Source organism: Glycine max, chromosome 16, assembly GCF_000004515.6.
Source record: "Glycine max cultivar Williams 82 chromosome 16, Glycine_max_v4.0, whole genome shotgun sequence".
In the NCBI taxonomy this organism is placed as follows: Eukaryota; Viridiplantae; Streptophyta; class Magnoliopsida; order Fabales; family Fabaceae; genus Glycine; species Glycine max.
In genome coordinates this window covers 12,708-37,496 of record NC_038252.2, presented here as the reverse complement: position 1 = coordinate 37,496, position 24,789 = coordinate 12,708, and the positions used below count along the sequence as shown (strand labels likewise).

Below are 24,789 nucleotides of genomic sequence, written 5' to 3'. Positions count from 1 at the left end.
AAAAGGCTCTCAGTGGTTTGAAATTAACTGAGAACTAGCTCTTAGGATAGTTGAAGACAATACTTACTATCCTAAGCTCAAAGGCTCTCACTATTTTCAGACAATGTTAACAATTAATACTCCTCATCTTTTGGCAAATAGAAGCCTCACTTATGTGGACTGGTCAAGCTTTATGCTTATTCATTTGGTTCAACCTATAATTTTTGGAGCAACTAGATAAAGAATGACCGATCAACATTCAAAACAGAAGATAACTTCTCATAGATTATCCCAATAAAAAAGCAAAATCTCTTTCCTCTCAAAGATATACTAGCACTTCATACATTAACATCTACTCCTTCTTCCTCTTGGATTTGAACAACATATTCAAAAGTATGGTCTTTTTTAATTAACTAGTGATATTGAAGATGAAGATTCCTTATCTAAACAAATTGATAAAAGCAAAAAAAAAAGAAAAACTAGCAAGATCTTTTAGCCTATCATAGAGAAGCTATGTAGAATTGAAATAAAAGATGACTAAGTATACTAATGTCTCGACAACCTTCAATAAGAGAGAAGGAATTATATGTGATGGGATAAAGAAAAGTTTAACTATCCACTAAAAAAGAAAGAATGGGAGTTTAGAAAAGTTTCAACAGTTTGGGTGAAATTGCTAGATAGTCTCAACAGTTTTAGAATACCACCAAATTTTGTTACATTCCTACAAAATTATGATAGTGATGATTGAATATCACAAGATTTATTTATATCACAAGAATTGTATGGTTTTTCTTTGGCTCTCAAGTGACAAAGGTCATAAGCTTGTTCATGTCCTCATGGGCTTGAGGCACAAGACTTCTCAACTAATTGAACTATAAAAAAATCATATCTTTGGCACTTGGGTATAGGCCTTACTTGGGAGCAGCCACATTTTTGTTTAAAATATGTTTTTCTATTTTGAAGCCTTATAATAGCATGAAATTGTCAGAAAATGAAAATTTGTGGTGGCTTTAAAAATCTTAAGAGATCAATTACAAATATTTTACAAGATCAACGACACAATTACTATTATTTTAGTTTAGAGACCTAAATAAAAACTCCTAAATAGTTGAGGGAATTAAATTAACCTTGAATGAACAGAAACAAACAATTTTTCACATGGATATGTAAATAAAAACACCAAAATTCCTAATTAAAATAAAGCTGTGACTTTTACGGATTACTTGATCCGTAAGTTACTCAACATACTTTACAGACCACTTGATCCGTAAGCATCTTCCGGATCAAGTTGATCCGGAAAATGCTTACGGATCAAGTGATCCGTAAGCTACTAACAAATAGTTTACGGATCAACTTGATCCGTAAACATCTTCTGGATCAACTTGATCCGGAACATACTTACGAATCAGGTGATCCGTAAAGTATTCACAACAACTTTCCGTTTACGCCATGGCCGACAACAATTGAAGCAACAATGGAAGCAACAATGCAAGCAATAACAAACAAAAAAAGGGACAATGGAAGCTTACCTCGATGAAGAACAGAAGAGCAGAACCTTGTGGAAGAATGGAAGAAGCGCACTCGAAGGAGGGAGAAGCAGTAGCTCGCGTTGGAGAAGCACAACCACCTCGCGGAAGAATGAGGAAGAAGGAAGAAAGGGCCGCCGGCGGAAGAGTCTCGCGGAAGGAGAAGATGCTCGCAGAAAAGAAAGAAGAAGAAGAGTCTCGCGGGAGGAGGAAAAGAAAGAAGAAGAAAAGGCCTTTTTAAAAAAAATAATAAGGGCATTTGTGACTTTTCACAATAAGTGTTGGGTGCACCAGCAATAATGCTGGGTGCACCTAGTAGCACTCTTGAGGGAGACTTGAATGGGCCAAAGACAATAGAGAAGATAAGTCATGTGGGTATAGTGAACTTGGAAAAGAAATAAGTTAAAAAAGGGATTAAAAAAAAAGAATGAGTCGGCTTTAGATTTTTCTTCTTTTCCTTCCTTAGATTTTTTTCTCTCTATTTTCATTTTGATTGATACACGTGACTGGTTGAACTGTGGTTTCTGTAAATAGGATTCGATTGTGCAATATGAAAGAACTAAACAATGATTCTGATATTCAGACTGAGGAGTTTCTTTTTTCATTTCTCTGTTTGGATACGTTTTTCATTTGGTGATTGTGTTTTGGGTGGGAAAGGACATTTTGGTTTTCTACAAAAATAGTTACAAAACAAAAGGTGAACATTTTCTCTATATGATTTTGCTGAAAGATTTTGGTATTGCACAAAAGACTTAAATTTATGAGTTGATTCTCTGGTTGATCGTGTTGCCAAATTATGTCGAATAGACGATTATTATTAGTTGTTGATTATTTTTTCTCTTTTTAATATTATATTATTTTTTTCTCCAGGCATGGCACGTCACAATAATTTCGTAAGGGATATAGATAATACAAAAGATACCTTGAAGCTTGCAGTTAGAATCATAAACCTATGATTTGTTGAAACTAAAGATGAATCTAAACAAGTTGGAATGAATATCCTAGATGAAAATGTTGTCTTATTTAACTTTCTTATGTTGTTAATTGATATTGTATGATGTTATAATAATTTATCTTTTCATATTATTACCTTTGGACTATGAGTTTTGTTCTCGCATACTGATAAGATTCATGTCCTAATAAGAAAGGATGAGTTAAATACATGGAAATTGACTTTAAATGAGAACAACAGTTATATGATGCATAACTTTAAAATTGTAAACAATGAGGGCCAATATAAGCTATGTTTGCATCCGTATAAGTTAATTTTTACCGATGCCTCTATTCTCATAGAACAAGACCTGCCTAATATCCCTTTAAAGGCATATGACTTTATTATTTTTGTTGATATCCTTGCTGGAACCTACTGACATGATCTGTTAGTTGCTAATGTTATTTATTGTTAAACAAGTTTCAGTATCTTATGTTTTTGTCTACAATTAGTTTTATGTAGTGAGGATGTATATGAATTATTATCTTTTTTCCCTATTTTCTTTCATATTTTAGATGCCATTGGTGTTGTTCATGAGTTGGCATCACATCATATTTATAGTAGTCCAAAGAGGGTCCTCTTTACCATGAAAGATCTAAGGTACAATAACTATTTCTATCTATTTTATTATTCTTTGTGTGCTTAGTATGAGCTTTATATAATTATTTTTTTATCATAGTAGTCAAATTGCTACTTGTACTCTTTGTGATGACCTTTGTTTACAATTGGTGAATTATTTGAGAGAGACGGGTGTGGTTATTATGTTAACACACACTAGCATCAAAGAGGCACAAGGTTTTGCACTTTTGATTTGGATTTTAAAAAAAATGGTGGCTTGGTCATATTTTTTTCTATTACTTAATCATCAAACTTATTTCCTATTATTAAATTGACAGGAGTTTACCCAATTACAATAACTAATACATGGCAGGGTTCAAAGTTGTTGATTAATGCTAGTAGAATCTATCCTGAAGTAAGGAGGTTGACCTATCCAAAATTTGTGACAAAGTTTGTATATAATAAAAGAGATAGGTGCGGGAAACCACGCAAAAAAAAGGGTTCACAATTGGTAAGTTAATTTGGATTTCACCTACCCGTGGAGAACTATATTACCTAAGGATGATGTTGACGGTGTGCAAAGGGCCTACCTATTATGAAGATATAAGAATAGTGGCAAATGTTGTGTATCCTACATTTAGAGATGTTTGTTTTGCAGTGGCCTTTCATCAAGATGATAAAGAATATGTTGAATCAATTAAATAAGCAGAATACTAGGTATAGGTCATTACTTGAGAAAACTTTTTGTTACAATGCCAATCATAAATTCCATTAATAAACCAGAGGAGGTTTTGGAAACAAACATGACATTGGTTGGTTGATGATATTTTATATTGTCAGCAGAGAGTATTACATGATGAAGGTAATTTATACATTTAATTATCTTAATACATTAGATATGTATTATACACACACACACACATACCAATCCTTATACATATATATTAAACAATATCCACTTTATTTGTTTATTTATTTTTACTGTGCTATATAGCTTTGCAAGTGAGTAATGATGAATTGAAAAATTCAACTTTATTGGAGATTGAGAAGTTGTTGTGTGCAAGTGGAAAGAGATTAAAAGGATTATCCACCAATACCATGCACAACTGCAAAATTGCCCAATTATATAGGAAATTGTGTGATACATTTGGAACTAGATTTTGATCTTGCTGAATTAGATGTTGAATTCAAAACATTATTCTCTGCTCCTACTGGTATCATTCATTTTACATTCCATTCATTATCATTTTAAGTAATTATGTTCTGTAATTGATTTTTCTATTAATTAATTATACTAACAAATAGTTTTTTTTAACACAGATAACTATCATATAATTTTATTATATTTTTAGATGACCTTATTACCTTTAAACTTTAACGTATTCATTTGTTAATTAATTCTACTGACAAACAGTTTTTCAACTAAAAAAATGTTTTAGATGAACAACTACAAATATATAATCAAATAATGCAAGTTGTTATTGAGGAAAAGAGCGACATGTTTTTCTTATACATATGTGATGGCACAAGCAAAACATATATGTGGAAAACTTTGGCTTCAACACTTAGCAAAGAAAAAAAATTGTTTTGACAATTGCATCCACTGAAATTGCTTCTTTATTACCACCTAGTGGAAGAACAACACATTCAAAGTTTAGGATTCCTGTGCCAACTTTAGATGACTTAGTTTGTAATATAACCCATGGGAATGAGTTAGCTGAGTTGCTTAAAGTTACAAGTTTGATTACATGGGATGAAGCACTTATGACACACAAATTTTGTTTTGAAGTACTAAACAAAACCTTAAATGATATAATGGAAATTAGTGACGATAGTGACATTGTTTTCGAAGGAAAAGTAGTTGTTTATAGTGGAAACTTTAGGTAAATCTTACCTGTGACTCTGAGAGTAACCTGTTCGGACATAATGCACGTAATTATAAATGCATCTCGAAGTCACTGTCATGTCTTAAAACTTACTAAGAATTTGCGCTTGTAGTCAAATTCAGACACTACACATGAAGTTACAAACTTTGCAAAATGAATCCTTGAAATTAGAGATGGGTATTTAGGTCAGGCAAATGATGAATATGGTACAATAAAAATACCAAAAGAATTGCTTATCCTTAACTACAATCCAATTGATGCTATAGTTAAATCTAGATACCTTAACCTAAGCAACATTACAAGGATTCAAGTTTTTACAATCTAGGACTATTTTAGCATCAACTAACGTAATTTTTTACTAGATCAATGATTATGTATTTTTTTTTATCTGAGATATATTTACTTATTTTCTCAATGCCATATTAAGCATTGCTAAAATGCCTATTTAATATAAAACTCATAAATGATCAACTAACTCACTTTGTATTTAACTTTTATTTTTTTATTATTTAAAAAATTTAGAAAGGAAGAGCTTCCTGGTAAAAAAATAAAATGGAAGAGTTATTTATTTATTCAGTACAATATACTAGTGCTAAATTACGAATACTCTGGGAAGTAAGTATCTCGCGCTGCGGTGTATAGAATTAGAAAGAGAAAGATAGGGGTTGTGTCGGCTTGAAGCCAAACACGACCTTATCGGCGATCCAATTTCGATCTGTGCAAATCGTAACCCTACTCACTTGCTTCTGCAATTCTGGTGGACTGGATCCATTTTCATCTCAATTCTCGTCTCTCTTCAGTAAGTTAGGGCACAGCACACAATAACAATTCATTCTCTTAGACATGGCTTCCGCTGCGCCAGGTTTCGCTCCACTCTTTCACTTTTATTACTGATTTCATTGCTTCCTTTCTAATATTAAATAACATATTTCCTCACATCTATCTAACTGCTTATTCATATTTAGCTTGCTATGCCCATGACGTTGTTCTCTTTCTTTCCTCATAATAATTCACATTCAATGCAAATGCTGCTTCGATTCAACATGCATATCTGCTTGCTACCAAATATAAGTAAACACCACTAATTGGGCTTCGCCTCAAACATAGCTTCGTAATTGCTGTCAGCTGTGCTTTGCCTCAGCAAAGGCTCCCTTCACCCTTATCAGCTTGAATAAAATGATATCATCTAATAAGAAGTAGTTTTAGCATTTTTAAAACCACATAAGCCCTTTCATGTGTTGTTTTATAGGTGCAACCAATGATGCTTTATACAAGGAATTGTGGCATGCCTGTGCTGGACCCCTTGTCACTCTTCCGCGTGAAGGGGAGAGAGTTTATTACTTCCCGCAAGGTCATATGGAACAGGTATAACTTGCCTGGGCATGTTCTCTTAATTTCTGACTTTAATTGAATGAGATGCTTCTGCTACTACTTTTTTTTTCATTTTTTTTAATCTTGCTCCAGACAATGTTTTGGTTACTAGCTTAATTGTTTTGTTTCCAATTAATATCTTGTTGACGTTGTCATGGTTTACCTTACAATGCTTCTCATAACAATTTTATCTGGAAAATATTTGTTCTTTCTTGACCTTACTTGCTTTTTGGTGGGAGATGTCTTTGTTTATGGTATGTTGTTTGTTGAGTTTTAAATCTGCACAAGCTGTGCTTGGTCACATACTCTATTGAATTGTTTATGCTTATGCTTTTGATTATTACATTGTCAGGAACCAGTTTCTCTCGTGATGGCATTTCAAATCATACTTTAGAAGTAACTTTGATCCATAATTCCAGACTTTTTTCTTGTTGAGCTTGAGCACAATATGATTTTTGTTGTACTTGCATTGTAAAGTTTTGTTTTTATCTTACATGTGCTTTTTTATTTTATAGCTTGAGGCATCTATGAATCAGGGATTGGAGCAGCAAATGCCTTCCTTCAATCTGCCGTCTAAAATTTTATGTAAAGTGGTCAATGTTCATCTTCGAGTGAGTCATGATTTTCTTCTGCAATCTTACTGGATACTTTTGTGTTGATTTGGAAATTTGTTGTGCTTCACTATGATCATATTGTATGGTTAAATTCTTCTTGATCATGTAGGCTGAACCTGAAACAGATGAAGTATATGCACAAATAACTTTGCTTCCTGAAGCAGATGTGAGTGCACTCTTTTTCTTTGCTTGACATGGTTGTTATCTTTCAACATTTTCTGTTTTCGATTATCTCTCAACTCATTTTCCAGTCATATAGTTTCTTGCCCATTTAGTTTTTTTTTAAATCTCATTTTATGTATTTCTTAATTTTCCGTGTCTTGTTGGTTTAGCAAAGCGAGGTGACAAGCCCTGATGATCCTTTGCCCGAATCTCCAAGGTGTACAGTCCATTCATTTTGCAAGACACTCACTGCTTCTGACACTAGCACTCATGGAGGTTTCTCTGTTCTTCGAAGGCATGCAGATGATTGCCTGCCGCCACTGGTTAGTATTTTTTATCATTCTGAAAGTCATTAGACACACTTGTTCATGATTGTCTTCAGTTGTCCTTTACTCTATAATTTTCATGTTTTGTTCAGGATATGACTCAACAGCCACCATGGCAAGAATTGGTTGCAACTGATCTGCATGGGAATGAATGGCATTTTAGACATATTTTTCGAGGTATGTAGCTTGCCAGCCCCGCACCCCTAATTTTTGGACTGTTTATCATGTGTACCTATTAAAGAGTGTGGATGTGGTCGTTGCATATTTCTACAGATTGAATATGCTGAGTAAGCATACTGCGTTTGGAATATGCAACAATTTTTTCAAAGTAAAACAAATTTTAGGACTTGCGTGTTATGCCAAGCATGCTCGATAGATTTTTTTTGTAGAGTTGTAATCGGAAAGGGATTAGTTTTCTTTTTATGATATCAATCTTGTATGCTATGTATAATTATGTATCTCTTTTTCATATTGCTAGTTGACCTATAGGTACTTAACTTTTCCTTACTGACAGAATAGAGCTTCACTTAGGTTTAATTTTTTGGAGTAAATTACACTAACCATCCCTAAGGTTTTGTGAAATTATACAGACTTCCCATTTTTTCTACTCCTACACTAACCCTCCTTAATGCTGTGTTTGGTTGATGGGTGAGGGAGAGAAATAGAGAAGAAATTGTGTGGATCCCACACCTCCTACACTCTACTTTGATTAAAAAGTTTCTTTTCTATTTCCATCCTCTCAACCAAACAGCATAATTGTTTGAAAAACATTGCACCATGTTTCCCTTCAAGGGAGGTTGCTGTAAAAGTTAAAAAAGCAGGGTGAGTTTGTGTAATTTCATGAAACCTCAAGGGTGGTTAATGTAATTTACTCATGTTTTTTGGGGTGTGTAGTTCACTTTACCATTAGCTTTTCAGTTGGTCTGTTAATTTTTCTTTCAGTTGAATGAATGTTACTCATCAGTAGCTTTTTCAGAAAAGGTTCTCTGATGTAAATCCTGACATCATTTATAACTTTGTGGGTTCGCAAGTGAATGCCCTGCTGTTATGTTATTGAATTGTATAATATGAGATGGGATGATGAGATTAGATTTGATGTTCATAATGTCAGCGAGTTCCTGACTGTGCAGAGTAATATGCAGGACAACCTAGGCGCCACTTACTGACCACTGGGTGGAGTGTCTTTGTCAGTTCCAAAAAATTAGTGGCTGGTGATGCATTTATATTCTTAAGGCAAGTTGTTTAGTTGAAGTATTGTACCTTCCTCTGAAGGCAAGACAAAGTACTTAGCATATTTTTCATTGCTTTTTGTTCCTCCTTGTTAGTGATTGTGGTTTTGTTTTTCTTGTATGCAATATTCCAGGGGTGAAAATGGAGAGCTGCGAGTTGGAGTTAGGAGACTCATGAGACAGCATAGCAACATGCCATCTTCTGTTATATCCAGTCACAGTATGCATCTGGGTGTCCTGGCTACTGCATCTCATGCCATTGCCACAGGAACATTGTTTTCTGTATTTTACAAGCCCAGGTCTTGTTTTTCATGCTATGAAGTTATTAGTTTTCACGTCAATATTATATTATCAGTTCATGATGTTGTTCTTGCCCAGCTTGTTATGTTTTGCTAACATTAATGATACCTTGAACTAACATAGAACTGTGTTTTGTTTGTATTTGTATGTTTGTATGCCTGCTTTTGTGCAATTAATAGACAATTTTCTTTATTAGTGAAATTAATTTGACTTGATTGGGATGATATTTAAGTTTGCTTTTGTTGCTTTATTGAGATTTTCTGCTGACTTATCAATATTTATTTTATAGAACTAGCCGGTCTGAGTTTATTGTGAGTGTCAACAAGTACCTTGAAGCTCAAAGTCATAAACTTTCTGTTGGGATGAGATTCAAAATGAGATTTGAGGGTGATGAAGTTCCTGAAAGAAGGTGCACTAGCTGTTGCTTGAAAATTTATTTTTGATTTTAGTGCGTTGTGCAATCTGATAAACTGACCCCTCCCCCTGAATACAGGTTCAGTGGTACGATTGTGGGTGTTGAAGATAATAAGTCATTAGTCTGGGCTGATTCTGAGTGGCGGTCATTAAAGGTTAATGAGGCTTTAGTTACGCTTCCAATTTTTTTTTTCTTTTTTGTAGTTTGCACTCCATAGAATTCAAATTTTTAAAATTTTTCCACGTATGTTTTAATTTTGGTAAAAACTACCAAAAAAAAACAGACATTATTCTTCCTTGTCTTTAAATTGGTTAAGAAAGATCAATAATGAGGATGCTTTGTTTATGGAACAATCTAGTAATGATATTTCCTTGATGGTTGGATATATTAACTGGTCTATAAGGAAAGAGATGTTATTGAAAAAAAAAAAAGAGAATTTAGGTGCCAGAAAATGGCCAAGATTTTGTGTGCATGATGAGGGCAAAAGACAACATGCTGACGACACCTTGATAATTCACCAGGATTTGAAATTTATGTAGCAGCTTTTGGTTCATTAGTCTTATGATCTATGATGTATTTCAGGTTCAATGGGATGAACCATCGTCTATTTTGCGTCCTGATAGAGTTTCTCCATGGGAATTGGAGCCACTTGTGTCTAACCCTCCTACAAACTCCCAGCCATCCCAAAGAAACAAGAGATCGCGGCCTCCCATTCTACCTTCAACAATGCTTGATTCTTCTCTGCAAGGTGGCTTGGGCATACCTAATTTCTCTATAAAATTGTGTTATCCACACTGCTTTTACTCAAATTTTCTTTTTCTGTGCATCAGGTGTATGGAAATCACCAGTTGAATCTGCACCATTCTCTTATCGTGACCATCAACATGGGCGAGATGTCTATCCATCAACCAATTTCAATTCCACTGCAACTGGTTTTCTTGGTTTTGGTGGGAACTGCTCTGCTTCCAACAAGTCAATATATTGGTCTAGTAGGATCGAAAACTCCACAGAATCTTTTTCTCCTGTAGCAGTTAAAGAATTTGGAGAGAAGAGACAAGGGACTGCAAATGGATGTAGGCTCTTTGGGATTCAGTTACATGACAATTCTAATTCTAATGAAGAAAGTCTACCAATGGTCAGTTTGTCAGGAAGGGTGGGTGATGATGGCCTCCTTCCATCTTTGGATGCTGAGTCTGACCAGCATTCTGAACCATCAAATGTTAATCGATCTGATTTCCCTTCGGTAAGTTGTGATGCTGAAAAATCATGCCTGCGGTCTCCCCAGGAGTCACAGAGCAGGCAAATAAGAAGTTGCACAAAGGTAGTATAATTGTTTGTGTTGGTGTAAAACACCCTGCATCCCCTCCCCATTTTAATTTACAATACTGCAACATTCTTGGCAGTTGGCATTAGTTTCTTATGTTCTAATTTAGTTGACTGTATGACAAGTTATATGTATTTCATTTTTGCATCTTCATTTTATAGAATTGTATGATGATTTTTAGCTCCTTATAATATGTTTTTAGAATCTATCTGAATTATTGACATCATCTGATACAGTCCGTAATATAATGTTGGATATGTAGATCTAATATATTTTATTCACACACTGATACACAATACAAGTTTCCATTGTCCAGATACACTACAAGTTCCAATGTTTCCATGGTCCACACAATCTTTATCAATTGGGTTCATCTGGAAAAAATCTTTCAACATTTTCATTGAAATACATTCCATGAATCATCATTAGCTAGAATATTGTCTTAGCAACAGTGATAAAAGTTATAGTAAGTAGCAAGGGTTAAAAGGCTTTTTTCTTTTGGATGATTCCAATTAAATTGTATTCATCTTGTTTTCCTTGGACTGGAAAGTAGTTTAGCATTCTCTGGTTGACAAGAGGGCAATCCCTGCGTAGTGTAATAAAATTATTTATGATCCAAGTTTTTTATTATTCCAGGTTCACATGCAAGGTATGGCTGTTGGAAGGGCTGTGGATTTAACACGGTTCGATGGATATGAGGATCTGCTAAGGAAATTGGAAGAGATGTTTGACATCAATGGTGAGCTCTGCGGATCGACAAAAGAATGGCAGGTTGTGTACACTGATAATGAAGATGATATGATGATGGTTGGGGATGATCCATGGCTGTAAGATCATTTGATACTAGCATATATTTACTTGGACGCTTTATTGTGGCACAACATTTTGTAATTTTGTATGTGTATGTTAAATTCTGACTTGCTATTTTACTGCAGTGAATTTTGTAGCATTGTGAGGAAAATTTTCATCTACACTGCAGAGGAGGTGAAGAAGCTTTCACCCAAAATAGGACTTCCAATCAGTGAAGAAGTTAAACCCTGCAAAATGGACTCTGAAGCAGTAGTCAATCCTGGGGACCAGTCATCTATTTTGGGGCCTGGTTGCTAATGTCTTGGGTCTTCCAATATTTCAGTTGTTATATATACAATACAACAGATATTGGGATGAAAGTAGGAAGTAGAACGTGAGAAAAACGAGTATGAAACCTGGCAAGCACTTCATCATGGCCTATTGGAGAAACGAGAATGAACCTGGCAAACAATTCATCATTGCCTATAAGGAGCATATCATTGGTGTATTCTGCATCTATACAGGAGCAGCATGACAGCACCAAAGCAGAGGGCTGGTGTGGTATAATACTGTTTTATCTACCTTGGAAGATAGGCTTGGGGTGTGGCTTTTCTATTTCTTTCATAGCTCCGTTATCACCAAGTCTCGATCGCCCTTGCTTGTTCAGTTTTGTATTGGTTGCGAGCGTGCAGAAATGTCTTTTGGTTAAGTATCTTACTATCTAGTATGCATTTGGAGTTTCTTTTTTGGTTCTTTTGTAATTCACCTATGTTGCATCTCATTTCTGTATATATAACTTTCTATTATATATACTATTTAATGTATGTATATCGAGCAATTTTCCCCCTAGCATAGCTGTACACAATCTGATCTCAACCTTTTCTTTCTTTCTTTTTGCATGAATTAATGGTTATTATAATGCGATGATTGAGAAATTGAAGATGGTTAATTCAAATATATAAAACTAGATAGTAACCCATGCATTTGTACGGTTATAACAGAGAGAAAGAGGAAATGAAATTAAAAACACAATTATTATAAAAATACTAAATTGTAATTTTGATTTGTTTAGTTGATTATTCAAAATTAAATATTGACTTTGATATGACATGATATTTTGTGATAAAGAATTAAATGAAAGAGAAATAAAGTGTATTGGTTGAAATTAAACTCATAATCTTTATACAATAATAGAATTTTTGGTGAGGCATAATTAAAGGATCTATATGTTCTTAAGATGAATTACAATTATTTGAAATTTTTTTCAAAAAAGGGTGCATCCCCCCTCCTCCCTCGTTTGGGATAAAATTGGAAAAAAAAGTTCTTCAAATTTTTTTTAAAAAAATTTAAGTAGGTTAATTCGTTTAATTTACCAACCTATAGTGGGTTAAGCCGGACCAAATTTTTCAAGACTCAATCTTAAGTGAGCTAGATTGTATTGGTTCATTTATAAGATGTGTTGAGATGGGTTGGATTCAAAAGGTTGGACCGACTTATTTTGACAATTCAGGGCATAGAAAATAAGGGAAAGTTTTTGAAAAAAAAAACAGGTAGGAAGAGAGGAATGTGGGGTGAGAATAGCAAACCTCATTTGGTTTTTGGTTTTTGTTGATGATAATCTCAGAACTTGATTGGTCACCATTGGTGAGGTATCCGTAATCACCATTGGTGAGGTATCCGTAATGGGTCTATATGAATTACGGATTGGTAAATTTGTCAGGAGTAATTTTGAAAAAATGGAAAAAGTGATGGGTGTACAAGCAATTTGCTGGGTGGATAAAGCAATTTGCTGGGTGCATAAAGCAATTGTCCGCCGGGTACTCAGATCGATATTTCGCCCCAATTTGGGTTCTCCTTTGGTTCAAAACAACATGAAGCGTTTGGTAGACATAAAGAGGGACAGGAGAATAGCGTAAACTAAATTAACAAATGGGTAGATAGAGAAAACAATTTCATTATAATTTGAACTGAGAAAGTTTACATCACAAAACATTATTGCGCACTCAGATTATGAAAGATCAATTATTTCTGTTGAACCGTGCATATAGGAGGAATAAGAAACTTACCCCCAAAACAGTGAAAACAGAAGATCAAAAGAATGACATACAACGAATGGAATCAAAACACGAAGTTTTAACCCAGTGCGACTTCTTTAAATTTTAGAATGCAATCCAATGCTTTTTTGAAATCATTTTCTTCGAGTGCAATATTGAACCGACAGTATCCAGGAATTCCAGTCCATGACCCACTATTGATGCATAATCCAGTGGCTTTGAGAATGACAGTCCTGATATTAGAGTCATCGAGCTTTATTTCCTTAGTGGCACTTCCGTGGCTTGCTTCACCTTCAAGTGAAATTTTCAGCTTAATAGTCTTGTTGAGATAGGCAGAGGGCTTGGCCACAACAGACACACCCGCACACGATTCAAGCACATCCCACCCACTTTTTTGAAGAACCTAGGGTAATAACCGCCAAAAAAATATTAGCATTCTTTTAAGAAAAGGAAAAGAAAAAGAAAAAGAAAAAGAAAGAATTACAACCATAAATAAACAAATAAACTAAAAGAAAATTAAAACAATTTTTTTAGCTGTCAGAAATTACCTCTTTCAAGCACTTGGACCTAGTTTTCAATATCTGTGTGTGTTCAACAATAGCATCTGATAGGCTTGATGGTTTCTGCTCTCTACGTTCCAGCAATTTCTTTGTAGCATATCTAGCAGTAGTATGAGGTTTGCTTAATCCTGGATAACTATAAAACGTGTCAACCAAAATAGGCTGGTTTAGAATAAGAAAGCCAAATCTGAGAACACCATTGAGCATCTTAAGAGATAGTCCTCCAAGAAGAGACACACAGAACGATGGCTTGATTGATGAATTCAATTTAGACAAACACCCCTCTATATCCCAGCCACCCCAGCCTTCACAGTCAAATTCCAAACCAGAGGATGCAGTGTCAATTATAACTCTTGCACCAAATCTAGCACAAGTGCTTAAAATTTCTACCATCTCATTGTTGCTATAAATTAAGCCAGTTGGATTGACTGTAGGACCAGAAATATACACCCATGGGTTTTTCACAGTCCCAAGAATTCCAGTGAGTGTCTTTTCTGTGAACTTAAATCCTACATTGACATCGGTAGGTACTGTCACTATGTCAGCTTTCAAAAATCTGGCAGACGAAACATAGTTCCCATTTGATCCGGCTGGAAAACAAAGGGTGCCACCTTCTTTGATGCAGCAGAGGACCAGCTTGTTGAAAAGAGCCTTTGAATTGTCAGCATATATAAATTCGGTGCTGCTATCAGTTGGAAAACCATAGTTACTCTTGACAAATCCTTTGATGCTTGCTGTGACATCAGTTTCTGATTCAGACATATTTTGTCTAGCAAAACTTTCAAAAATAGCTGCCTTAACAGGAGATGGAACAGGCAAGAAGATTTGATCAACGTCCATGTGGATTAGGGACTCATTCTCTACCCCATCAATAGATAACTCAGCATTACTAAGGACAGATGTGGCTGATCTAGCAAATCCTATCATATCAACTGATTTGACATTCTCACAATTTCTCTGAAGGACAGGAGTTAACATTGAAGTGATGAGAAAACTTAATATGGGAATAAAGTAATTTATGAACAACTGAAAACTGCATGTCCTAAATATATAGAAGAGATATCTTAGCATTGATGTTCACTGCATACTCCCCTTATAAGCAACAAGGAACTTGCAAATAATAGTTATCAAAACATGAAGAACTAGAAAGTTTAAGGAGACATATTCTGCTTTCAGATGTCAATCTTACACATTACTCTGACCCAATAATCAAGGCAAGTAACTTGGCAGATCAATATCAAACTATCCTAGAAATTTCTAATGTCTTGGAGAATAAAGTCAGCATGGTATGGAACCTGGGTGGTCCTTTTTTCCTATTTAAGCAGACATTAGCAGTTAAGAGTCTGTTTGGTCCTCTATTAGCTAAATTCAGACCCTAATTTCCATAGCAGTTGGTGAAAACATCCAGCTAGTCCTTGAAAGACTCTGAAACAATTTCTAGTATGAATTTGGGAAGAGGCAAAGGAACAGCAAATGGGGAAGTTCTCTGGTATAATTAGGTTCCTAAGTCAAGCTTTTGTACATATTTTTCCTACAAAATCCTTTTGTGGTCCAAATATATTCATAGTGCCACAATGAAGGAAGCAATAGACATAAGGAACAATTTTACTTGATAAAAGCAACTTCAATTTTTAAGCTCAGAGGCAAATGAAAAGAAGAGACGGACCTTGGCAGGTGCATGCCGGTCGGCAAGCTGAAAAGCAAGAAGCTCATGAAAAATACAGCCATAATAGTATTGACTAATTAATGCAGTATTGCCTTCTAGTAATTCAACAGTTTTGGACAAGGCGTTCAAGAGGGATTCTTCTTCCGAAATGACAAAAGCTACTTCTAAATCCGGATAAACCTGTAAAACATGCATGTCGGTGCTATCAATAAGAAATTGTCAATATCAAGCAAAAATACCATATGGACTAAGTAAGCCAAGAAGTTAACAGGGATTAGGGAATATTACCTTATTCTTTACCAGTCCACATATAATTGCTGCATGAGAGGGCAGAGGAGTTCCTGAAAGATACTTCAGGACCCCATTTGACCCAGGAAGGCTAGATAGCTCAAAGTGATCTGATATGTCCAAGAAAAGACGAGATCCAATGTCTCGTGTTGTATCTAAAAGGTGCACAAAAGCTGAACTAGTAACAGCCTCAAAATGAGCAATCCCAGTCACCACCACTTTAGGCTTCAATTTCTTTATTAGTTCTATCATTAAGTCTGATTGCCGAGGGGCTTCAATTACCATCATCGTATCATCTAAAGAGTCTATAGTTCCTGCATTCTTCTAGAAAGATAAAAAATTGTTATGGAAAATGCAATAATCAAACCAAATCGTTATCAACACAGTACAGGGAAAAAATATTTGTCAGTTTTTAAATGTAAGGAATCCTTGAGGCTTTAGAAGTTAGAACCACATACTACTATGGGTTCATGTCATTTGTTAAAAACATCCAATTCCATGATAATCACTCATAATAGCAACCAATAGATGAGAGCTTATAATATTTGACACAACAATACATTTGGTATTTACAACTTCATGATGACAAAAAATTAGCAGCTAACTTTCTGGTGACGATACTCAACAAGGTCATCTCTTTTTCACCCATTGGTAAATATTGGCATATGTGATGTGTGGTGTTCAGAATTGCCTTATTCTGAGAGAACTTAAAGGTTGAGAGTAAGTACAGGTCAATTAGAGACAGTTTAAATTCATTTTACAAAATTCAAGGACAACTGGATTTCATGTCTGTCAACACCACATCCCACTTTTAAAGTCACACACCAAGAAAAGGAAGGACATGAGTGTGGAAGACAGGGAAATAACATCAAGTAATAAATCTGAAAACAGAGAGTCACACTCTACTTTAAAAAAGTGAATAACGATGTGTAACAAGCCCCCAATCGTTCAGTTAATAAATAGAACTTCCCAGAAGTTAGTTATATTAGGTCATCACCTAAAATTGCTTTCAAATGGCAGCAAGTTAATTTATTATAATTTGGAAGAAAAATAGATATTTAAAGCTTCTTCTGGCAGAAGTCAGAATTATAATTTACAATACATCTGTCTAAGTAGTCCTTCTGTCAATCAGGGCTAAACGGAATGATGGTAAAATTTGGATCTGTACATGGATACATGGACTACATTACCTAAGCAAATATGTTTTCCCCTCCCCCAAGAGCATCTTTTAAAAAGTTATTCTCACCAGCAAAATTTTACATACAAGTCAAATATGCTAGCAGTTTCATTTCTTTCTAAAATATGTTCCTCGACAAAGGAACTTTTTTCTAGAAATGATTCTTGCTTTAGAAAAGTATTCACAGCAAGGACAACTGTTCACATAACTGCATTTCTTCAACACATTGGGATAACAATACAGACAAAACAGAATATTAATCAAATTCAAAAAAGATCAAGGCATGCTATTCCATACCTCAAGGGTTGAAGATGTTAACCACTGCCTAGGTAAGTGTCGAGTCAGATGTTCATCAACAACTGCAAGGCGAGGTGAGAACAAGCGAAGAGCATGCTCAATTGCTGCAGTCCTTGAAGGAAAAATGACAACATTCTTGCACAAGATTGCAAAAGATGAAGTCAATATTGTAATACATTATATGGACCAAACAACTGTAGGACATGAGTTCCCAATTTACTAGCTCAAGTAGAATGGTTCACACATAAAATGTTATCAGCAAAACTGAACAACTTAAGGAGAGCACTATATATATATACATGCATACATATACATACATATATATAATATATATATTATTTTTTTTTCATTGTCTATAAAATGTTAGGACTTAAGCACAAGAGGAGAGCCTAACCCAAAAGATTAGCTCATTAGGTGGGAGAGCCTCATGGCTTAATTACCAAATCAAGTCTTTTATTCTACTTAATTTAGGTAGGACTCTTAACATTGTCACCACCTTTAAGAACCAACATCCACAGTGGCTTTCACTCCATAGACATTGACCTGAAGGCAGCCTTTTGCCCTTTGACTGCTTCACTCACCTATCAGTATCCAATTTACTCCTTAATCCAACCTATAGGCAGCCTTTTCTGAATCTACACACTCAAGAACACAAATTGTTAGGACTTAAGCACAAGAGGAGAGTCCAACCCGAAAGAATAGTTCATTAGGTGGAAGAGCCTCATGGCTTAAGTACCACATCAAGTCTTTTATTCTACTCAATGTGGGACTCCTAACATAAAACATTAATAATGCTATACGGGAAGCATTTACACCCATTAATCACAGCAGGTACAGACATATATCCCATTGCATCTTTCCAATTTACATCCAATAATAGAAAGAATTTCTTCACTGAAACACCAGGCCTTAAATTGAATGTTGAATGAATTTTTTGTTACTTCAAGTGGGCACTCTGCCATGAGACCAATTTAGGAATAAAACCATCTTTCTTCTAGCTTTTCATCTTTGACTTTGCCATTATTTCTTTGTGGAATACAAATGCTTTTTTTTAGGACAAATTCATATGAACTAGAACCAACATATCCTTAGTTTTTTTGTGCTTAAACTTAAAACAGATATTAAATCAGAAGTGCATGCAAGATTTGACAGCACTTGAACTGTATATAATTGATAATTGACTCATATAGATAGGGTTCTACTGGGAGAAGAGGGAGCTAAACACCTAAACCTAACCAATGGGTTGGTCCTTCTGGTGTAACAAACCAAGAAAGGAGAAAGTTCTTGATAATTTTGGATTTAAGATTCAGAGAAAAGGTCTGCCATACAATAGCTGAGGCTTATTTTTCAGGTTACAAGACTTGTGGCTCACACCTCTTTAAGAATTTCCGATAATAATTTTTAAACTACAACTTTGTAGGAATAACTTATTAGAAAGCAACTTACAAGTAAACAACTACCATAACATAATCATAGACTCTTACTACAAGCCCATGCCCATTAAACGTCCTTAGACTAAAATACTAGAATTCTTAAAAAACAGATCTGGCCCAAAATACTAACCTTAACTAGATGTTACAAAAATTAATTAAATTTTTGGATATTATAAAAGTAACCCTGCTACTTAAGATTTACTTTTCTATTGCTTCTACATCACAAATACTATCATGCTCATTCATTAATGTATTGAATTTTGCCTGAATGCAATAAAGAACTGTATTTACCTGATAGCACTCAAACAGGAGATATTTACAGTAGAGCTTAGTGCACAGTTAAAATCTAATGAGACATCATCTTATATTATATGTATCCATGTATATGCAAGCTGCATTAAGGCTATATAATTAATATAGCACTCTATTCTTACATCAGAAGTGAGTGGAATATGGTGATAAGTCTTCAAAAATCCTGCTATGAGATTACGGAAATGTTTGCTACCAGCTGGTGGCTCATACGGAAAATAAGAATTATTTTTTAATCTGCTTGCAAGATAAGCAAGGAAAGGAATCTTCTCATCAGCAACAGAATCGTCCTCAAAAGACAAATCGAGGGAGCTGCCGATCTCTTGAAATCCATGTTTTAGAAAATCAAAAATAGCTTTAACCTGTCAGTATACAAATGACCTAGTGCATCAAATTTCCTCCATGGCAATAAATATTCTTGTAGTGAATTACCAAGCTTTAATGAAGTACCCCACCTGGTTAGGGTGACGAAGTTGACAACTGTATACTGATAAAGCATGGGAAATGCTGCCACCAGACTTTCCGTAAGTCCACGCGGTTCTTGCACAAATAGGCTGATCTCCAGAAAGTCCCATAAAAAACTCAAAACGGTGTGGGCTGTTCTTCTCAATCTCAACTAAGGCTTCAATATCGGTGTCACCAGCCTGTACCAATACATCTCAGTAAGATAATACTAACATTGTAAAAATCGCATCTAGTCAAACTATGGTTACTAACCTGAATGATTTTAGTTTGCCAAAGCTTTGTAATGCGAAAACCTCGACGTTCAAACAATCGTTTGCAAACAGCTTGACCTGGGCGGCCCCCCATATTAAAGATCATAATTCCAGTTGGTTTGATTACTGCTATCCCCTCCTCAACTGCCCTAGCAATTAAACCTAAGCCAAATTGGTCCTCCACAAAACCCTAGATGCAACAAAAGACAAAATAAATGTGAGAATGCTGCATTCATGTCATAAATAGGCAGAAAATAAGGCAATTAAAAGCATTTCTATTTTGCCAAAAGATCCCTATCATAGGGTGAATCAGGGACAACTTTTGTAGGTAAAAGTGCTGTCCAAAGAATAAGGATATTCTTGTGGCTTCACACATAGGAATCTTAAATGAGTATGAAGTAATAGTGTAATACTTCAAGTATCACCAGAATATAAAAGTTGCCGAGGAAACAATATCATAGCTAGGTGGGTAGTTCGTTTTAAGAAACACAATGCCAACAAAAAAAATCTTTTTCTATTTCATTTACCCTCTCTTTTGCGATTGGTGAGGTTCAGATTTGGTGTTTCGTATGAAAACATGCAGGAGATAAATAAAGTTCCAAGTAAATAGCAGGTGACCAATAAAGAAAGGATCTTATTTACCTGAAGTGCACAATAATTACTCAATGAATGCAGGAATTCCTCGCTTGCATTTTCTGTTATCATCTTAGACATTGCATCTGGATTTGGATTAAGAATCTACAGGGAACCAATCAATAGAAAAATTTGTATTAATCAAACGATGATGTCAAAACACCCAAGGATAAACCAATTCATTAAGACTCATGACTGCTAAAAGAGCTAGTTATCCTAGGTGCCAAGGTGTATATCATTCATAGCAGGTCCATAATTAAGGTTCATGCTTTATGAAGCAAGGAACACACATCCAATCAGCACAATTGTTATGACTTATGAGCCAAATTTTGTAAATAATTTGGTTTATAAAGTTGCTGGTAAGAGCTACCAGTGCCATCAACAACCTTATCTTTGGTACAACTATCAAACACCTTTATCTGCTTCTAGAAACACTGTAAAATAATCAGATGAGCTATCTAATTATGAAGGTTTCAAATCAAACTCCAAGGTTATTACTTTGCTCCATAAAAACTAAAAAGTAAAGGTAAAAAGCAGCACCTGACATAGCCTGACAATTAAGAACACAAACAATAACAAGAAAAAAATATATAAGCATCTGAAGTCCAATTGCCATAATCTATGTGAAAAATATTCCAATTCAGCATCACTCAAAAAGAGAATCAAAACATATAATACAATACTCCAAAAGTTTTAGAATTTAACCTCAAAAGCATTGGTTTCTCACTTAGTACATAATGCCATCTTAACTACAGGTAACTGTAGAATCTTGCAGGAACTTGGTTTAGATATGAAATAACTCACATGTTTTCACCCAACAACTTAATTCTCTTGGGATGGTTCATTCATGACATGGTATCATAGCCTCTATAACCATAGTTTGATTCTCGATTCCATAAATAAAAGTTGAATTCCACTACAAGGTTAGGTGAGCATGTACATTGTCCACACTTGAAGCCCAAAGGTTTCTTACATTAGGGGGTGAGTTAGTTATAAAACTGTGAATGAACACATCCCTTTTGATAACAACCAACAAAGAACTGAACATTGTTTTTTCTCAAACACCTTCAGCTCCATCCATTTAGAACTATTGGGAAAAACTCAAGTCCAACATCAGTTAGATATAGTGCCAAGATAGAGTATAAAATAGGATGCAACCCTCACCTTACAAGCCGGTTTTGTAGGGTTGAGTTAGGCGCAAACCAACATTATGAGAAGAACATGTTGTAAGGATCTCATGGCATGGACAAAATGTCTTATTAGATAAAAATGAATTTATTCGCAAGTTTTTAAAAACTCAATTTTTCTTAAGATAAACTGTTTTAAATTAAATAGCATTTAAATGATTTATTGTTAATTTAGTCAAACGTTCCATGAAATTTACAAGTTGAAAACATTCTGAAGCCAAGAACAGTAAAGTCTTAAAAATGTTTTCAATGAGCTGTGAACTTAAATTCTTGATTCTGGGAAGCAAATAATCAATTACACTATGTAATAATCGATTATTTTGCTCTTAAAGTGTTTTCCAGATTTGAAAATCAAATAATCGATTATTCTTCAGGATGAAACATTTTGGTGATTCTGTATTATAAACAATCAATTATATAAAGCACAACGTAACTGAAAAAGCGTTTCTAATTCTAACTTTTGAAACACATTTATTCAATTAGTATTTCCATTAGATATTACCTAATATATCTTGGGCGTTTAAAATAAAACCTTGGAGTTTCAGAAAGAAAAAGAAATACACTGAGAATCATCTAAAACCACACAAAGATGCATCTTTGAGCTTTTCTTGTCCATTATTGAGAGATTCTTAGGACTTCAACTTGCATTTTCACTATTGAGTGTTCATATGTCTCCTTTTACTTTGATTTTCTGTAAGGGTAAGAATTAAGAAATCCTTATTGTGCTGTGGATTTTCAGGGTGAGATGACGACACTAGCTTTGTAATTGCTTAAAATTGTACAACTATGGTTATTAATGGATAAATCTTGGACTTTAGCTTACGGATTGGACATCGGTTACAAAATGATTGATGACCGAACCAAGACAAACACTGGTGCACTTTTTTCTATCTCAATGAAAGGCAAACAACTGTGCGTTGTGGAATTACCTGAGGTATGCATCCAACAATTCTTTCAAGTTGAATGTCTTTTTCCCTGCAATAGGATAGAAGATCAGATTCATGGAACTCTACCCTATCCAGCAAAGTTTTATTCTCCTCGTCATAGATTAGCTGGCCATTTTCATCTAAAGCATTCAAGTATAAGTTTATCCAGGAAACCTTGACCGCTCTAGGATTGATATCAAGGCCATAGACCTGCAGAAATTAGTTGTACGTGTTATGGCCAGGAAAGGGGTAAAAATGCTAGGAGATGAGAAGAGTGATTGAAGGAAACCTTGTATGGTAACCACTTCTCGGCCATGGCAATGGAAATCCATCCATTTCCGCAACCTAACTCGGCAACAGTCCTCTCCTTGAAAATGGAGTCTGGATGTCTATTAATGCCTTCGTAAAAAGTGAAGGACCAGTCTTCGGGGAGAAAAATGCTTGGAATGACCATCATAGTCAATTTGTTTCTCCCGTGATGCCCTGCAATGCAATGCATTAGCGAGACAATAATAGGTAAAGGCAAAACGTACATACATACCCTCGTATTGGCCCAAGGAAACATCTTCGATGCGAAAATGGTAGGTTTCAAAGCATTGATCGCAGGAGTCCTTGGTGGGAAAACGCTTCTGAAGGTGGGAAAGAAAGATCCGAGCCTGAGAACGGGTCTCGGGATTGTCTAGGCGCTCCAGCAGCGACCGCAAGGAGGCGTAGGCAGCGTCTCCTGACTTCTTGCACTGCACCAGGAACTCATCTACCGACATCCAACTCATTTTTCCTAATTCCTTCTGAGTTCTGAGAGAGAGAATGAAGGAATGATAAGACAACAATGAAAGAGTCAGAGTAATGAATTCAGTTAGTTAGAGGCGTGCGAGGCGATAGAGACTGTGAATCTGACACTCAGCATCACATTCATACGACCCTTTCTTTTCTGTCGCGTTTAAGTGCATTAAATTTAATTTTTTAAAGAGATATTTAATTTGATTATAGATTTTAGATTCAGATATTAGTCACAGTGGGCAAGGACGACTGTGAGCTGGCGCCAAGTCGTCCATATAAAAGGCGGGCATGAAAAAAGCAAGGATCGTATAAAAATACAAATATGAAAACCAATACTTTAAGAGAGTAAAAAAGAATGCAAAAAGAAAGATTTTGATATATTTATTCTTCATTTTTTTCATCATCATCCTATGTATTTTTATTTAAAATTTTTAACCCGTGCACGGATGTACATTTTTTCTTTTTTAGAAAATTAATTAGTGTTTAATTGGTGCATGTGCATACATTTATATTTTTAAAATCTTATATATATATATATATATATATATATATATATATATATATATATATTCCCACCCCCGAAATCCAATAGGGTGTATATTTACACATCCCCGCTCCAAATAGAATAGGGTTTTTCCACTTGTCTCACCCTAGCATGCTTATAAAATTTTATAAAAAAAAATATAATTTTTCATAAAATGAAAAATATAATTTTAAATAATAATCATAACATGACAAAATAAAATTCATTCTAACACTAACATAAAAATTCAATGTAACAATTTTATGTTTTAATGTGTTATATATATATAATGATAGTTTTGTAAAATAATTATTGGGACGAAATTGGGGGTGGCTATTAATGATCTCATCCCGACCCCGAACCCAACTCCAGTGAACTCGAGTTTTTTTCGTCAAAATCGGAACAGGTCTAGGGTGGGCCCATGGATTCGGGCTCTGTTATATACAAAGGTAGAAGTAAAGATATGTAGATAAATATTCTTTTTACAAAAACTGGAAATTATTTTATACTTAAAAATGGTAGACCCAACACATAAATATATATAATCAGCCCAACACATAAATTGTTTTCTACCCAAAAAAACATAAAATTTCCTTTTTTTTCCTCATTGCACCTGAGGACACGTAGGAGTGATGTTAAATCCCTTATCGACCAAAAAAACTAAAAAACATAAAATTCCCTTTTTTCCTAGAAAATAAAAATTCTCTCTTTTTTTCTAAATAAACTAAAAATATAACAAACATAACTCATGTTCTTAAGGGAAAATAAAT

General features: G+C 34.7%; 2 protein-coding genes across 4 annotated transcripts; one reads left to right on the top strand and one right to left on the bottom strand.

The window, feature by feature from the left end:
- Positions 1-5,536: 5,536 nt before the first annotated feature.
- On the top strand, positions 5,537-12,294 carry LOC100819023 (auxin response factor 1). Of its 2 annotated transcripts, none has more exons than XM_003548253.4 (14): positions 5,537-5,802; positions 6,190-6,305; positions 6,827-6,922; positions 7,035-7,091; positions 7,258-7,410; positions 7,506-7,590; positions 8,556-8,646; positions 8,777-8,941; positions 9,232-9,351; positions 9,436-9,511; positions 9,940-10,105; positions 10,188-10,678; positions 11,318-11,508; positions 11,617-12,294. In XM_003548253.4, the coding sequence occupies exons 1-14, from the start codon at positions 5,784-5,786 to the stop codon at positions 11,786-11,788; spliced, it is 1,998 nt and encodes a 665-aa protein (XP_003548301.1). In that variant the 5' UTR covers positions 5,537-5,783; the 3' UTR covers positions 11,789-12,294. The 2 variants fall into 2 exon arrangements, with proteins under 2 accessions (XP_003548301.1, XP_006598779.1); XM_006598716.3 differs by lacking the exon at positions 5,537-5,802 and adding an exon at positions 6,664-6,707 and having other exon boundaries at positions 6,184-6,305.
- Positions 12,295-13,406: 1,112 nt separating this feature from the next.
- MMT2 (methionine S-methyltransferase) lies at positions 13,407-23,660 on the bottom strand. 2 transcript variants are annotated; one of them, NM_001368758.1, is made up of 12 exons: positions 23,258-23,660; positions 23,006-23,199; positions 22,720-22,926; positions 20,613-20,708; positions 19,972-20,160; positions 19,710-19,898; positions 19,380-19,616; positions 17,513-17,647; positions 16,039-16,362; positions 15,751-15,930; positions 14,073-15,041; positions 13,407-13,927 (listed from the first exon to the last, which is right to left on the bottom strand). In NM_001368758.1, exons 1-12 carry the CDS (start codon positions 23,487-23,489, stop codon positions 13,604-13,606), a joined length of 3,276 nt encoding a protein of 1,091 aa, NP_001355687.1. In that variant the 5' UTR covers positions 23,490-23,660; the 3' UTR covers positions 13,407-13,603. The 2 variants fall into 2 exon arrangements, with proteins under 2 accessions (NP_001355687.1, XP_006598777.1); XM_006598714.4 differs by having other exon boundaries at positions 13,409-13,927; positions 16,039-16,359; positions 23,258-23,657.
- Positions 23,661-24,789: the final 1,129 nt, after the last annotated feature.